A 17307-nucleotide genomic window follows, 5' to 3' on the forward strand; every position below is an offset into this window, starting at 1 on the left:
GCACTATTACAGCAACCACTTTAGTTACTAATGATCTTGTAAATGCTTTAGACACTAAAATGAAATGTGCTGCTTTGTTTGTGTACCTGTCAAAAGCTCTTGATACTGTTGATCATGCTATTTTATTGAATAAGTTGTCCTGTGCTCTGACGCCTGTTCTTGGTTTCATGATTATCTTTGTGACAGAACTAAGAAAATCATGATGGATGGGGTTATGTCTGAATTTCTTGAAGTGCATAAAGGTGTACCACAGGAGTCGATTTTGGGGCCTGTCCTTTTCACTACTTACAGTGCCTTTGGAAAATATTCAGACCCCTTGACTTTTTCCACATGTTGTTACGTTACAGCCTTATTCTAAAATTGATGAAATTATTATTTTTTTCTCATCAATCTAAACACAATACCCCATAATGACAAAGCAAAAACAGGTTTGTATACATTTTTGCAAATGTATAAAAAAATGTACATGAGTACTCAGACCCTTTACTCAGTACTTTGTTGACGCACCTTTGGCAGCGATTACAGCCAAAGGTGTGTATGACAATACAAGCTTGGCAAACCTGTATTTGGGGAGTTTCTCCCATTATTCTCTGCAGATCCTCTCAAGCTCTGTCAGGTTGGGTGGTGGAGCGTCACTGCACGGCTATTTTCAGGTCTCTACAGAGATGTTCGATCAGGTTCAAGTCCAAGCTCTGGCTGGGCCACTCAAGGACATTCAGAGACTCCCGAAGTCACTCCTGCGATGTCTTGGCTGTGTGCTTAGGGTCATTGTCCTGTTGGAAGGTGAACCATTGCCCCAGCCTGAGGTCCTGAGCAGCCTGAGGTTTTCATCAAGGATCTCTCTGTACTTTGCTCCATTCATCTATCCCTCAATCCCGACTAGTCTCCCAGTCACTGCCACTGAAAAATATCCCCACAGCATGATGCTGCCACCACCCATGCTTTACCGTAGGGATGGTGCCAGGTGTTTCCTCCAGACGTGATGCTTGACATTCAAGCCAAATAGTTCAATCTTGGTTTCATCAGACCAGAAAATCTTGTTTCTCATGGTCAGAGTCCTTTAGGTGCCTTTTGGCAAACTCATGTGCCTTTTACTGAGGAGTGGCTTCCGTCTGGCCACTCTACCATAAAGGCCTGATTGGTGGAGTGCTGCAGAGATGGTTGTCCTTCTGGAAGGTTCTCTCATCTCCACAGAGGAACTCTTGAGCTCAGAGTGACCATCGAGTTCTTGGTCACCTCCCTGACCAAGGCCAGCTCTATGAAGAGTCTTGGTGGTACCAAACTTCTTCCGTTTATGAATGATGGAGGCCAATGCTGTAGAAATGTTTGTTGCTACCCTTCCCCAGATCTGTGCCTTGACACAATCCTGTCTCAGAGCTCTACGGACAATTCCTTTGACCTGATGGCTTGGTTTTTGCTCTGACATGCACTGTCAACTGTGGGACATTATATAGACAGGTGTGTGCCTTTCCAAATCATGTCCAATCAATTGAATTTACCACAGGTGGATTCCAATCAAGTTGTAGAAACATCTCAAGGATGGTCAATTGAAACAGGATGCACTTGAGCTAAATTTCGAATCTCATCGCAAAGGGTCTGAATACTTATGTAAATAAGTTATTTCTACTTTTTATTTTTTATAAACGAGCAAAAATGTCTAAACCTGTTTTCTCCTCTTCATTATAGGGTATAGTGTTTCGATTGAATAGGATTAAAAAATATCAATTTTAGAATAAGGCTGTAATGTAACAAAATGTGGAAAAGGGGAAGGGGTCTGAGTACTTTCCGAATGCACTGTATAGTGTTTAATGTGTATTTTATATTGTATTATACAGGTCGCATTTGGAAAAGAGACCTCTATGTCTCAATATGTTTTCCCTCTCAAAATAAAGGTTAAATAAAAAATGTATGTTTTTGAAATTGCCACAACAAACATTATTTGATCAACATTAGTAGAAGGACATACTCTAATGGTTAACCAAACCTTAATGGAGAAAACATTATAGATATGTCATAGGAACATCCCTGGGAATCTCTGGCAAACTTTCATTTAACGTTGTAACTAACATTCTGGGAATGCAAGGCAAACTAGAAATTGTTTGCTGGGAAGTTAAGTACGTTTTAGTATGTAAGAACAACACTCACATCCTCATTCCGTATTCCCAAGAGATTGTAGTAGTTGCCAGGGTAACCAACAAACCTGCAAAACATAGGAGTTTGCTGATGATGAGCCATATTTTCATTGTACTGTGAGGGTCTATAAATACAGGACTTTTCAATACATAAGGCTCATTTGTGCCTTGACGTTGTTTGATCTACTCACCGGCCTTTGAAAAAGGCAATGTAGACCGGGGAGGAGTAGAAGTTGACAAACTGGAAGATGAAGACCTTGAGAATAAACATGTCCTCATATTTTGTCTGTGTGCGGTGCATCTCTGTTGATATGACAAAGCAAAAAGAATGAGCAAACATTGGTAATTAAATCACAGATTTATCTTCCATCTGAGCGACGATTGACAAGAGCCGGACTTGCTTACTCACCCCAACGCGTTAAGACCTGGGCAAGGTAGATGTAGACCCGGGAGAGCATGAGGATCACCAGAAGGTTCAGCACGGACCCTGTGAGACTGGCTATCCGACCAGCCTGCCGAGATAGGTACAGTACTATTATTATTAAAATAATATGATTTAATGAAATTATATTATATACAGTGCATTGACTTTTTTCACATTTTGTTACATTACAGCCTTATTCTAAAATGGATTAAATCGTTTTTTCCCCTAATCAATCTACACACAATATACCATAATGACGAAGCAAAATAAGTTATAAATATGACGTTTACATAGGTATTCAGACCCCTTTACTCAGTACTTTGTTGAAGTACCTTTGGCAGCGATTACAGCCTCGAGTTTTCTTGCGTATGACGCAACAAGCTTGGCGCAACTATATTAGGGGAGTTTCTCCTATTCTTCTCTGCAGATCGCTGCACAGCTATTTTCAGGTCATTCAAGAGATGTTCGATCGGGTTCAAGTCCGGGCTCTGGCTGGGCTACTCAAGGACATTCAAAAACTTGTCCCGAAGCCACTCCTGCGTTGTCCTGACTGTGTGCTTAGGGTAATTATCTTGTTGGAGGGGGAAGCTCCTTCTCCCCAGTCTGAGGTCTTGAGCGATCTGAAGCAGGTTTTCATCAAGTATCTCTCTGTACTTTGCTCCGTTCATCTTTCCCTCGATTCTGACTAGTCTCCCAGTACCTGCTGCTGAAAAACATCACCACAACATGATGCTGCCACCACAATGCTTCACCGTAGGGATGGTGCCAGGTTTCCTCCATACGGTTTCCTCTTTGGCATTCAGGCCAAAGAGTTCAATCTTGGTTTCATCAGACCAGAGAATATTGTTTCTCATGGTTTGAGAGTCTTTAGGTGCCTTTTGGCAAACTCCAAGCGGGCTGTCATGTGCCTTTTACTGAGGACTGGCTTCAGTCTGGTCACTCTACCATAAAGGCACCAAATGGGCCCCGAGTGCTGCAGAGATGGTTGTCCTTCTGGAAGGTTCTTCCATCTCCACAGTGGAACTCTAGCGCTCTGTCAGAGTGACCATCAGGTTCTTGGTCACCTGACCAAGGCCCTGCTCCCCCAATTACTCAGTTTGGCCGGGCGGCCAGCTCAGTTGTAGAAACATCTCAAGAGTGATCAATGGAAACAGGCTGCATCTGAGTTCAATTGTGAGTCTCATAGCAAAGGGTCTGAATACTTATGCAAATAAGGTATGGGTTACATTTTTTATAAATTAGCAAACATTTAAAAAATCCGTCATTATGAGGCTGTAATCGCTGCCAAAGGTGCTTCAACAAAGTACTCAGTAAAAGGTCTAAATACTTATGTAAATGTGATATTGAAGTTGTTTTTTGAAATATATTTTCCAACATTTCTAAAAACCTGTGTTTTTCTTTGTCATTATGGGGTATTGTGTGTAGGTTGATGAGGGAGAAAAACAATTGAATCAATTTTAGAATAAGGCTGTAACGTAACAAAATGTAGAAAAAGTCAAGGAATAATACTTTTCAAAAGTCTGAATACCATTCAAAAGTTTGGTGTCACTTAGAAATGTCTTTGTTTTTGAAAGAAAAGCAAATTGTTTGTCCATTAAAATAACATCAAATTGATCAGAAATACAGTGTGGACATTGTTAATGTTGTAAATGACTATTGTATACATACATATTTAATGACTATATATATATATATATACAGTTGAAGTCAGAAGTTTACATACACTTAGGTTGGAGTCATTAAAACTCGTTTTTCAACCTCTCCACAAATTTCTTGGTAACAAACTATAGTTTTGGCAAGTCAGTTAGGACATTTACTTTGTGTATGACACAAGTAGTTTTTCCAACAATTGTTTACAGACAGATTATTTCACTTATCAAAATTCCAGTGGGTCAGAAGTTTACATACACTAAGATGACTGTGCCTTTAAACAGCTTGGAAAATTCCAGAAAATGATGTCATGGCTTTAGAAGTGTCACGTCCTGACCATAGTAAGTTGTTATTTTCTATGGTAGAGTAGGTCAGGGCGTGACGGGGGGGTTTTCTAGTTTACGTTTTCTATGTTGTTATGTTCTAGTTTTGTATGTCTATGTTGGGTTGTTCTAGTTTTGTATTTCTATGTTGGGCTGTGTTTGGGATGATTTTCAATTAGAGGCAGCTGGTCATCGTTGTCTCTAATTGGAGGTCATATTTAAGGTGGTGTTTGTCCCACCTGGGTTTGTGGGAGATTAATTTTGAGTAGTGTATGTTTCATCCCTGCGTCATGGTTTGTTGTTTTTGTTAGTTCAGTTTATTGATTGTGTATTGCATAGTTTCACAGTATAAATAAAATGTGGAACGACAGACACGCTGCACTTTGGTCCGCTCATTCCTACGACAACCGTGACAGAATCTCCCACCACCAAAGGACCAAGCAGTGTGATCAGCAGGACAAATGGACTTGGGAGGAGATATTGGACGGGAAAGGACCCTGGAGGCAGGCTGGGGAGTATCGCCGTCCTAAAGAGGAAATCGAGGCAGCAAGAGCGCAGCGGCGATACTACTAGGCACTATACCAACCACGAGGCAAGTGCGAGAGGCAGCCCCCAATTTTTTTTTTGGGGGGGGGCAGATGGGGAGATTGGCAGAGTCAGGTTGGAGACCTGTGCCAACTCCCCGTGCTTACCGTGGGGAGTGAGTGAAGAAGCAAGCACCGTGTTATGCGGTGATGCACACTGTGTCGCCAGTGCGTATTCACAGTCCGGTGCGATCTGTGCCCGCGCCCTGCATTTGCCGATTCAGGTTGAGCATTCAGCCAGGAAGGGTGGTGCCAGCTCAGCTCTCCTGGTCTCCAGTTCACCTTCTCGGTCCAGGATATCCTGTGCCAGCGCTGCGCACTGTGTCGCCAGTGCGTATTCACAGCCCAGTTTGTCCTGTGCCAGCTCCCCGCGTTTGCCGGGCAAAAGTAAGCATCCAGCCAGGACGGGTTGTGCCAGCTATACGCTCGAGACCTCCAGTGCGCCTCCACGGCCCAGTATATCCTGTGCCTGCCCCACGTACCCGGCCTCCAGTGAGTCTATCCAGCCTGGTACGCCCTGTGCCTGCTCCACGCACTTGCCCTGAGGTGCGTGTTACCAGTCTGGCGCCACCATTGCCAGCCCCCCGTGTCAGGCCTCCAGTGCGCCTGCCCAGTCCAGAGCTTCCGGCGACAGTTCCAAGTCCAGAGCTTCCGGCGACAGTTCCCAGTCCAGAGCTTCCGGCGACAGTTCCCAGTCCAGAGCTTCCGGCGACAGTTCCCAGTCCAGAGCTTCCGGCGACAGTTCCCAGTCCAGAGCTTCCGGCGACGTTCTGCAGTCCGGAACCTGCTGAGACGGCCTGCAGTCCGGAACCTCCTGAGACGGCCTACAGTCCGGAACCTCCTGAGACGGCCTACAGTCCGGAACCTCCTGAGACGGCCTACAGTCCGGAACCTCCTGAGACGGCCTACAGTCCGGAACCTCCTGAGACGGCCTACAGTCCGGAACCTCCTGAGACGGCCTACAGTCCGGAACCTCCTGAGACGGCCCACAGTCCGGAGCCTCCAGCGACGTCCTCCAGTCCGGAGTCTTCGGCGACGGTCCGCAGTCCGGAACCTCGGGCGGCGGCCCGCAGCCCGGAACCTCTGGCGGCGGCCCGCAGCCCAGAACCTCTGGCGGCGGCCTGTAGCCCGGAGCCTCCGATGGTGGTCCGCAGTACAGAGCCTCCGGCGATGATCTGCAGAGAAGCAGAGGGTTTAGCGGGCGGAGCGGCGGTTACGCCCCGAACCAGAGCCGCCTCCTCTGCTGGAGGATCCGCTGGATAATAAGGTTCTGTGTACTGCACCAGAGCCGCCATAAACAGTTGTCAACCTCCCTACCCTCCCTTTTTTTTCTTTTGTTGTTTAGTTGCATTCGGAGTCTGCACTTTTGGGGAGGATACTGTCACTTTCTGACCATAGTAAGTTGTTATTTTCTATGGTAGAGTAGGTCAGGGCGTGACAGGTAGGGTTTTCTAGTTTAAGTTTTCTATGTTATGTTCTAGTTTTGTATTTCTATGTTGGGTTGTTCTAGTTTTGTATTTCTATGTTGGGCTGTGTTTGGGATGATCTCCAACTAGAGGCGGCTGGTCATCGTTGTCTCTAATTGGAGGTCATATTTAAGTTGGTGTTTGTCTCACATGGGTTTGTGGGAGATTAATTTTGAGTAGTGTATGTTTCACCTCTGCGTCACGGTTGTTAGTTCAGTTTATTGTTTATGTATCCCATAGTTTCACAGTATAAATAAAATGTGGAACGACACACACGCTGCACACGCTGCACTTTGGTCCTCTCATTCCTACGACAACCGTGACAAGAAGCTTCTGGTACATACATATAGAGTTGAAGTCGGAAGTTTACATACACCTTAGCCAAATTCATTTGAATAAAGTTTTTCACAATTCCTGACATTTAAGCCTTGTAAAAATTCCCTGTTTTAGATCAGTTAGGATCACACCCTCATTTTAAGAATGTGATATGTCAGAATAATAGTAGAGAATGATTTATTTCAGCTTTTATTTCTTTCATCACATTCCCAATGGGTCAGAAGTTTACATACACTCAATTAGTATTTGGAAGCATTGCCTTTAAATTGTTTAACTCGGGTCAAACGTTTCGGGTAGCCTATGGGAAGGTTGTGACCTTCCCATAATAAGTTGGGTGAATTTTGGCCCATTCCTCCTGACAGAGCTGGTGTAACTGAATCAGGTTTGTAGGCCTCCTTGCTCGCACATGCTTTTTCAGTTCTGCCCACAGATTTTCTATAGGATTGAGGTCAGGGCTTTGTGATGGCCACTCCAATACCTTGCCTTTGTTGTCCTTAAGTAATTTTGCCACAACTTTGGAAGTATGCTTAGGATCATTGTCCATTTGGAAAACCCATTTGCAACCAAGCTTTAACAATCCTGACTGATGTATGGAGATGTTGCTTCAATATATCCACATAATTTTCCTACCTCATGATGCCATCTATTTTGTGAAGTGCACCATTCCCTCCTGCAGCATAGTCACAACATGATGCTGCCACCCCCATGCTTCACGGTTGGGATGGTGTTCTTCGGCTTGCAAGCCTCCCCCTTTTTCCTCCAAACATAACAATGATCATTATGGCCAAACAGTTCTATTTTTGTTTCATCAGACCAGAGGACATTTCTCCAAAAAGTACGATCTTTGTCCCCATGTGCAGTTGCAAAGCACAGTCTGGCTTTTTTTATGGTGGTTTTTGAGCAGTGGCTTCTTCCTTGCTGAGAGATCTTTCAGGTTATGTCGATATAGGACTCGTTTTACTGTGGATATAGATACTTTTGTACCGGTTTCCTCCAGCATCTTCACAACGTCCTTTGCTGTTGTTCTGGGATTGATTTGCACTTTTCATACCAAAGTACATTCATCTCTAGGAGACATAACGCGTCTCCTTCCTTAGCGGTATGACGGCTGCGTGGTCCCATGGTGTTTATACTTGCGTACTATTGTTTGTAAAGATGAATGTGGTACCTTCAGGCATTTGGAAATTGCTCCCAAGGATGAACCAAACTTGTGGAGGTCTACAATTTTTTTTCGGAGGTCTCGGTTTATTTCTTTTGATTTTCCCATGATGTCAAGGAAAGAGGCACTGAGTTTGAAGGTAGGCCTTGAAATACATCCACAGGTACACCTCCTATTGACTCAGATGATGTCATTCCGCCTATCAAAAGCTTCTAAAGCCATGACATCATTTTCAGGAATCTTCCAAGCTGTTTAAAAGGCACAGTCAACTTAGTGTACAGTGAGGGGAAAAAAGTATTTGATCCCCTGCTGATTTTGTACGTTTGCCCACTGACAAATAAATGATCAGTCTATAATTTTAATGGTAGGTTTATTTGAACTGTGGGAGACAGAATAACAATAAAAAAATCCAGAAAAACGCATGTCAAAAATGTTATAATTGATTTGCATTTTAATGAGCGAAATAAGTATTTGACCCCCTCTCAATCAGAAAGATTTCTGGCTCCCAGGTGTCTTTTATACAGGTAACGAGCTGAGATTAGGAGCACACTCTTAAAGGGAGTGCTCCTAATCTCAGCTTGTTACCTGTATAAAAGACACCTGTCCACAGAAGCAATCAATCATTCAGATTCCAAACTCTCCACCATGGCCAAGACCAAAGAGCTCTCCAAGGATGTCAGGGACAAAATTGTAGACCTACACAAGGCTGGAATGGGCTACAAGACCATCGCCAAGCAGCTTGGTGAGAAGGTGACAACAGTTGGTGCGATTATTCGCAAATGGAAAAAACTCAAAAGAACTGTCAATCTCTCTCGGCCTGGGGCTCCATGCAAGATCTCACCTCGTGGAGTTGCAATGATCATGAGAACGGTGAGGAATCAGCCCAGAACTACACGGGAGGATCTTGTCAATGATCTCAATGCAGCTGGGACCATAGTCACCAAGAAAACAATTGGTAACACACTACGCCGTGAAGGACTGAAATCCTGCAGCGCCCACAAGGTCCCCCTGCTCAAGAAAGCACATATACATGCCCGTCTGAAGTTTGCCAATGAACATCTGAATGATTCAGAGGACAACTGGGTGAAAGTGTTGTGGTCAGATGAGACCAAAATGGAGCTCTTTGGCATCAACTCAACTCGCTGTGTTTGGAGGAGGAGGAATGCTGCCTATGACCCCAAGAACACCATCCCCACCATCAAACATGGAGGTGCAAACGTTGTGCTTTGGGGGTGTTTTTCTGCTAAGGGGACAGGACAACTTCACCGAATCAAAGGGACGATGGACGGGGCCATGTACCGTCAAATCTTGGGTGAGAACCTCCTTCCCTCAGCCAGGGCATTGAAAATGGGTCGTGGATGGGTATTCCAGTAGGACAATGACCCAAAACACACAGCCAAGGCAACAAAGGAGTGGCTCAAGAAGAAGCACATTAAGGTCCTGGAGTGGCCTAGCCAGTCTCCAGACCTTAATCCCATAGAAAATCTGTGGAGGGAGCTGAAGGTTCGACTTGCCAAACGTCAGTCTCGAAACCTTAATGACTTGAAGAAGATCTGCAAAGAGGAGTGGGACAAAATCCCTCCTGAGATGTGTTCAAACCTGGTGGCCAACTACAAGAAACGTCTGACCTCTGTTATTGCCAACAAGGGTTTTGCCACTAAGTCATGTTTTGCAGAGGGGTCAAATACTTTTTTCCCTCATTAAAATGCAGATCATTTTATAACATTTTTGACATGCGTTTTTCTGGATTTTTTTGTTGTTATTCTGTCTCTCACTGTTAAAATAAACCTACAATTAAAATTATAGACTGATCATTTCTTTGTCAGTGGGCAAACGTACAAAGTCAGCAGGGGATCAAATACTTTTTTCCCTCACTGTATGTAAACTTCTGACCCATTGGAATTGTGTTACAGTGAATTATAAGTGAAATAATCTGTCTGTAAATTTTTTTTGAAAAATTACTTGTGTCATGCACTAGGTAGATGTCCTAACCGACTTGCCAAATCTATAGTTTGTTAACAAGAAGTTTGTGGAGTGTTTGAAAAATGAGTTTTAATGTCTCCAACCTAAGTGTATGTAAACTTCCAATTTCAACTGTATATACTGTATATATACACATATATACACGCTACCATTCAAAAGTTTGGGGTCACTTAGAAATGCCCTTGTTTTTGAAAGACTAGTTGAGTATCTGGAGCATCAGCATTTGTGGGTTCGATTACAGGCTCAAAATGTCCAGAACAAAGAACTTTCTTCTGAAACTTGTCAGTCTATTCTTGTTCTGAGAAATTAAGGCTATTTCATGCGAGAAATTGCCTAGAAACTGAAGATCTTGTACAATGCTGTATACTACTCCCTTCACAGAACAGCGCAAACTGGCTCTAACCAGAATAGAAAGAGGAGTGGGAGGCCCCGGTGCACAACTGAGCAAGTGGACAAGTACATTAGAGTGTCTAGTTTGAGACGCCTCACAAAGTCCTCAACTGGAGCTTCATGAAATAGTACCCGCAAAACACCAATCTCAACGTCAACAGGTGACTCTGGGATGCTGGCCTTCTAGGCAGAGTTCCTCTGTATGCACGCACGCACGCACGCACGCACGCACGCACGCACACACAGCATACTACCCTGCATCCCACTGCTGTCTTGCTTCTGAAGGAAGCAGAGTTGACCCTGGTCATTCCCTGGATGGGAGACCAGATGCTGCTCGAAGTGGTGTTGGATGGCCAGTAGGAAGCACCCTTTCCTCTGGTCTAAAAAAATATCCCAATCCCCCAGGGCAGTGATTGGGGACATTGCCCTGTGTAGTGTGGCGTTTTTCAGATGGGACGTTCACAAAAGATCCCATGGCACTTATCGTAAGAGTAGGGGTGTTAATCCCAGTGTCCTGGCTAAAATCCCAATCTTGCTCTCATACCATCATGGTTACCTAATCATCCCCAGCTTACAATTGGCTCATTCATCCCCCTCTTCTCCCCTGTAACTATTCCCCAGGTCGTTGCTGTAAATGAGAATGTGTTCTCAGTCAACTTAACTGGTAAAATAAGGGTAAAAATATATATTTTTTATCAAACTGGGTTAGTTTACATCTTCAATCGCATGTTATAGCGTCACCATGTGGCCAATTGACATGGCATTGCTTGAGAGGGTATGGCCCATGGGACTTTACCATCACGCCAAGTTGCACCCTCCTAGGCCTTACCATTTCACAAGAATTTGCATGTCCTTGACTGAAGATGTGTAATAATAATGAATGTCAACAAATACAATAGGGTTTCACCCAGCTTCGCTGCTTGAACCCAAAAATCTAGAGTCAATTTCTGCGCCCCCGTGGATATCTAATTAACATAATAAACAAATCCCCATTCTGATCTGTCTGTTTCAACTAGAGATATGAGTTTTTGCATGGGCTGCATCTCAGTCACCGCATTTGCCAATGTCGGCATTCCACATCTGCTGTGGAAGGTGGCAGAGCTACAGTGCTGTTTGTTAGAGCAGAAGACATCACAAATATCTTTCTTCTCACCAAAACGTCTGTAGCGTCCAAAATGTTTTGGGCTACAAACTAATATGTTTTACTCAACGACCCCCACAAGTGTCACGGGACTCGTCTGATGGTATCCCGGTGCCGTGTGAATGTGGCATTTCTATGTCAAAGGTATACGCATAATTACATGGTGATTTTTATTTTTTATTTTTTGCTTCACTTCAAAGCATATTTAGTTTTGATTTATTTTTGGACTATCTGTTTTTCTATGTATGAATCTGTTATTCATTGCGTTTGTAGGGGCTAACAGTAGTAACGCCAAATTCATGAAATATTTATTTCTCCAGTATGTTGTCTGAGAGAGCAATAGTCTTTAGAACTTGTATTAATCATTGTCCTGTTAATGGTAGAAGAACAGTTTCTAATTACACTAGAATGATGCAACTATAGTGGGTTTTAGGTCTAGAAAGGGACTCACAGAAAAGATCAAGAAGACATTGTGAGATTTGTAAATGATGATGCTCAGAATCACCCGGTAAAGGATGATTGCCACCACAAACATCAGCACTACGGATACCTGTGAGAGACAAAAATGCATCAAAAATAAAGTTAGGACTTTTCGGGGATTGTTGATTAATGTAATTCATTAGTCATTAATTCATGTCATCATAAGTTGACTTCCTATCTCACATGTCATCAGGGATGGGCAACTCTAATCCTGGAGGGCCAGAGTGTGTGCAGACTTTTGTTTAAGCCCAACACACCTTATTATACTAATCAAGTGCTTGCTAATTACTTGCTAGTCACGTGTGCTAGTGCTGGGCTAGAACAAAAATGTGCACCCTTGTGCGACCCCAAGGTAGGATTAAAGAACATTGTCCTGCAGCACGTTACCATGATCATAATGACCATGCCGCCGGTCAGGGTGCGGTTGAAGCGGCGTCGCTTTGGGAAGTAAGGCTCCTCTGCACCAGTCACAGGATTCCGCAGGGTCATAGGCGCTGTGGCAGTGAACTCTGGCCTTGGGCGCTCCTGGGTCACAAAGGGTTAAACGGGAACAACATCCAAAATCTGTCATTCCTTATTGCTCCATGACAGAAAATCTGAAATTGTGCATCTTAGAAATAGTTTTCACATACAAACTTGACATGCCTGAACTTAGGATCGATTGGGCTTTCCAAAATAATATAATCACTGTGATCATACTGTACTGTACTGTACCTCAGTTTCCTGAAACTCTGAACAGTCCCATCGGTGGGCCAGCACTGCACTGGTGCGCTTCCAGTATTCCAGGAAAGTGACAGCCCATAGAGCCATGAAAATACTGAAGAATACCGTTCCCCCATTGTCAAATAACAGCCCTGCCTGTGAAGAGAGGATGGCCATACAGTATGTAGTAAAACGGCATGGGCAGTGGGCACACAACGTATTCACACCTCTTGACTTTCTCCACATTTTGTTTTTACAAAGTGGGATTCAAATGGATTTAATTCTCTTTTGTCAACAATCTACACAAAATAAAGTGGAAGAACAATTCTAACATTTATGAAAAATAAAACACTAATATAGCTTGATTCGATAAGTATTGAACCCCCTGAGTCAATACATGTTAGAATCACCTTTGGCAGCGATTACAGCTGTGAGTCTTTCTGGGTAAGTCTCTAAGAGCTTTGCACACCTGTATGTCCCAGTTTTACTTCAGTGCCTTATTGCATTCAGGATGCATGTTTTGGAGTATTTTTTATTTTGTACAGGCTTCCTTCTTTTTACTCTGTCAATGAGGTTAGTATTATGGTGTTACATTCGTCGATGGAAGGATTGGACCAGTAGGTAGGCATACATATTCAATTTATTAAATGAACACCGAAAACAAAACATATACAAATGAAAATGTAACGTTTAGTAGGGCATACAGCACAGTACCAAAAACAAGATCCCACAAACTAAGGTGGGAAAAAAGGCTGCCTAAGTATGATCCCCAATCAGAGACAACGATAGACAGCTGCCTCTGATTGGGAACCATACCCGGCCAACAAAGAAGTAGAAAAACTAGAATGCCCACCCAAATCACACCCTGACCTAACCAAATAGAAAAATAAAAAGGCTCTCTAAGGTCAGGGCGTGACATATGAAGTAACTACAATGTTGTTGTTCCATTCTCAGTTTTCTCCTATCACAGTCATTAAACTCTGTAACTGTTTTAAAGTCACCATTGGCCTCATGGTGAAATCCCTGAGCGGTTTCATTCCTCTCTAGAAACTGAGTTAGGAAGGACACCTGTATCTTTGTAGTGACTGGGCGTATTGACACACCATTCACCATAATTCATAATTTCACCATGCTCAAATGGATATTCAATGTCAATATACCAATAGGTGCCCTTCTTTGCAGGGCATTGGAAAACCTCCCTGGTCTTTGTGGTTGAATCTGTGTTTGAAATGCACTGCTCGACTGAGGGACCTTACTGAGGATTGTGTGGGGTAGTCTTTCAAAAATCATGTTAACACTATTATTGCATACCGAATGAGCCAATGCAACTGCAATTATATGACATGTTAAGCAAATTTTTATTCTTGAATGTACTTAGGCTGGCCCTAAAAAAAGGGGTTGAATACTTATTGACTCAAGATAAGTATTCAAGACATTTTAGCTTTCCATTTATATTCATTTCTAAAAACATAATTCCACTTTGGCATTATGGGGTATTGTGTGTAAGCCAGTGACAGAAATATCTTAATTTAATCCATTTTAAATTCAGGCTGTAACACATAAAAATGTAGAAAAAGTCAAGTGGTGTGAATAATTTCTGAGGACACTGTACACTAAAACACATACAGTAAGTACAATCAATCATGCCATCACACATGCATGTGAACACACACACACACACACACACACACACACACACACACACACACACACACACACACACACACACACACACACACACACACACACACACACACACACACACACACCTTGAAGGTGGTACAGATGCTGGATAGGTTCCAGTAGGAGCAGATTTTGCACAGAGGACACATGACAAATTCATCCTTGCTCTCACAGATCTCCCGCCTATGGGACAGAGAATAGACATTCAGAAAACCCTGTTTGAACACACACCTGAGCAGAGTTCAACTATTAGTTCTTACACTTGTTAAGGTGTGGAAACAAAAACAGAATGTTCACAACCCTGGTGGAACCCTCAACACGGATTATGGTGGGCGAGGCTTAAGAAGAGGAGCGACATGCTTGGTTGAAGTCGTCCTCTGTCATACTCACGCTGGCGCATCAGTGACCATCAGCCAGATCCCAAACAGAAAGACCAGTGTTCCGACCACAGCTGCTGGGAGCAGCCAGCCTGTGTAGAACCCTACATGGAGGTAAGAGAGAGAGTAAGCAAAAGAAGAGTAATTTCATTATGTCTTGTGATGTGTGATGTGGGTTATTTGATGTGACGTAAGTCTTGGGATGATATTTTTGCCAAGGAGCTTGTTCTTTGTTGTCTAGCAAATTTGCAAATGTCTCTTTATGGGATATTTAAGCTTACTATTATATTCTAAGCAGCAGGTTGACGTTTATTGGGATGCGTCTTGTCCTGGTGGCAGAACTGAGCAATTTCCCCTAGATGTGCTCTGCCTTGTCAAAATTGGCTATATTGTAAAAATTCATGAAAACCAAAATTTGTTTTTTGGTCTTAATTTAAGGTTAGCGTTAGGCATTAAGGTTAGCAGTGTAATTAAGGTTAGGGTTGACTACAGCATTACCCCAAAAATTGAGGAGGCAGGTGGCAGCGTGAGGAGGCAAGGAACTGGTCTGTCTGCCCAATATAAAGGATCAAAACTGGCAGAGGAACAAAAATAGCATAAATAGGAATTAATACCAGTTTAATTTGAGGACCAGGATGTTGACAGCTGTGCCATACTGATTGCAAAATATCTGGGAAGAGATTTTTCATGTACCAATACCATGGCACAGGTTGTATAAGATTATATATAAAACGACGCAAGATGTTGAATATTTGGGCATACAATCATCGCAGCTCTGCAGATTTTGTTGTGAGGATTCAGAATCAATACAATTTGTTCTGGTATTGCCCTCAGGTAGCTTGTTTCTGGTCTCAATGGCTGAAAAGCAAAACATGAATGTAAAATTGACCCTAGAAATAGCATTGTTGGGAGATCTGGAGAGACCTGTTCAGTCAATTATTAATATATTACTACTCTTTGTAAAAGTATTTATCTTCTACTCACAATCTGTAGATTCTATTCGATTTGATCGATTCAAATTGTATGCTAAATATTACAGAATAGTTTAAAGATATATGGTGCGTATAAATCTAAAGTGGGTAGCCAGCAGAGATAGGTCTCAGATGGTTGAGGGACAGCTCTCGGGGAACTGTGGGAGGATCTTGGATGGTTGGTGGCCTGGCGGTTGGGAGCTTGGGCCGGTGGCCTATAGGTTGCTGGTTCGGATCTCCATTATGACTTGGTGGGAGATCTGTCGACGTGCCCATGGGCAGGGTGTTTGACCCTGGTTGCTCCTGTGGGTTGCTCCTGTGGGTTGCTCTGAATGGGAGTCTCTTAGATTACTGAATATAATGTAAATGTTGAGCGGCTTCACTGCAGGTACGTTTATATGTTTGTTTAAATGTATGTTTAAATTATTATTAAATGTATGTTTAAATCATTATTATTTTAATTAGGTTTAGGGTTAGGATTAAAGTATGATTTTATGACTTTGTGGCTGTGCCTGCTAATGACCACTCTACAGAGCTGCCTCCAGTACATGAGTCATCCAAAAAAATGCTAACCCGCTTCTAAGACGAGTACTCCTCCAAAAGCCAGACTTTCTACTTCAAGCCAACAAAACCCTGCCAGTGAGAATGCTTACCCAGCCAGGCAAAGTACAGCGCTATCTTCTCTCCATAGTACTCTCGGATGTGATCCAGTGGCTGGTAATTCTTCCAGCTGGCCCAGCGAGCCCAATACTGGTGGAGGATCTGCCTCATGCTCAAGGACTGAGGGTCCACTGCCTCCCCCTCTGGCATCTGAAATGGACCCTGCAGGAACATCGTAGGACAGAGTCAGACGGTGGATAACTATTCAGGTTTTGGGGTTACAGTCAGAGTCAAAGGTACCATGCCCTTTGTTACTTGACATTCAGTGACATGAGACATCACAACATTTATGTCCCGTTTATGACAATATTATGACATGAATTTCAAATACAGTGTTACCGAAGGATATTCATTGTATACAATCACAAGTTGCAATTTATTTTATACAGATATAATCCAAAAACATAGATTTTGGTCATCAGAGCCCCCTCAAAAACATTAGGGGCATGACTCCTCTGGTTACAGTCAAGATGAAAGTTTGATTTAACATTACAGGGTAAGATTTATAAGATTAGTGAGATTTAGAGTTATGTTTATCAGAAGATTCCTGGGTATGGGCGTACAGTAATGAAATCATACTCACACACTCACTCACACACACACACACACACACACACACACACACACACACACACACACACACACACACACACACACACACACACACACACACACACACACACACACACACACACACATACATACATACATACATACATACATACATACATACATACATACATACATACATACATACAGTACCAGTCAAAAGTTTGGACACAAGTACTAATTCAAGGGTTTTTCTTTCTACATTGTAGAATAGTAGTGAAGACATCAAAACAATGA

General features: G+C 43.0%; 1 protein-coding gene across 1 annotated transcript in view; it reads right to left on the reverse strand.

Moving 5' to 3' along the window:
- Nucleotides 1-17307, reverse strand: part of ano7 (anoctamin 7) — a 76754-nt gene that overhangs the window by 37465 nt on the left and 21982 nt on the right. The window contains exons 9-17 of the mRNA XM_045703345.1: nucleotides 16455-16623; nucleotides 14844-14934; nucleotides 14540-14636; nucleotides 12783-12926; nucleotides 12456-12593; nucleotides 12040-12138; nucleotides 2542-2644; nucleotides 2324-2435; nucleotides 2146-2200 (exon numbers count right to left, since the gene is read on the reverse strand). Of these exons, the coding sequence (XP_045559301.1) occupies nucleotides 2146-2200; nucleotides 2324-2435; nucleotides 2542-2644; nucleotides 12040-12138; nucleotides 12456-12593; nucleotides 12783-12926; nucleotides 14540-14636; nucleotides 14844-14934; nucleotides 16455-16623 (1008 nt within the window). The remainder of the gene's footprint in view (nucleotides 1-2145; nucleotides 2201-2323; nucleotides 2436-2541; nucleotides 2645-12039; nucleotides 12139-12455; nucleotides 12594-12782; nucleotides 12927-14539; nucleotides 14637-14843; nucleotides 14935-16454; nucleotides 16624-17307) is intronic.

This window comes from Salmo salar, chromosome ssa20 (genome assembly GCF_905237065.1).
Source record: "Salmo salar chromosome ssa20, Ssal_v3.1, whole genome shotgun sequence".
Lineage (NCBI taxonomy): Eukaryota > Metazoa > Chordata > Actinopteri > Salmoniformes > Salmonidae > Salmo > Salmo salar.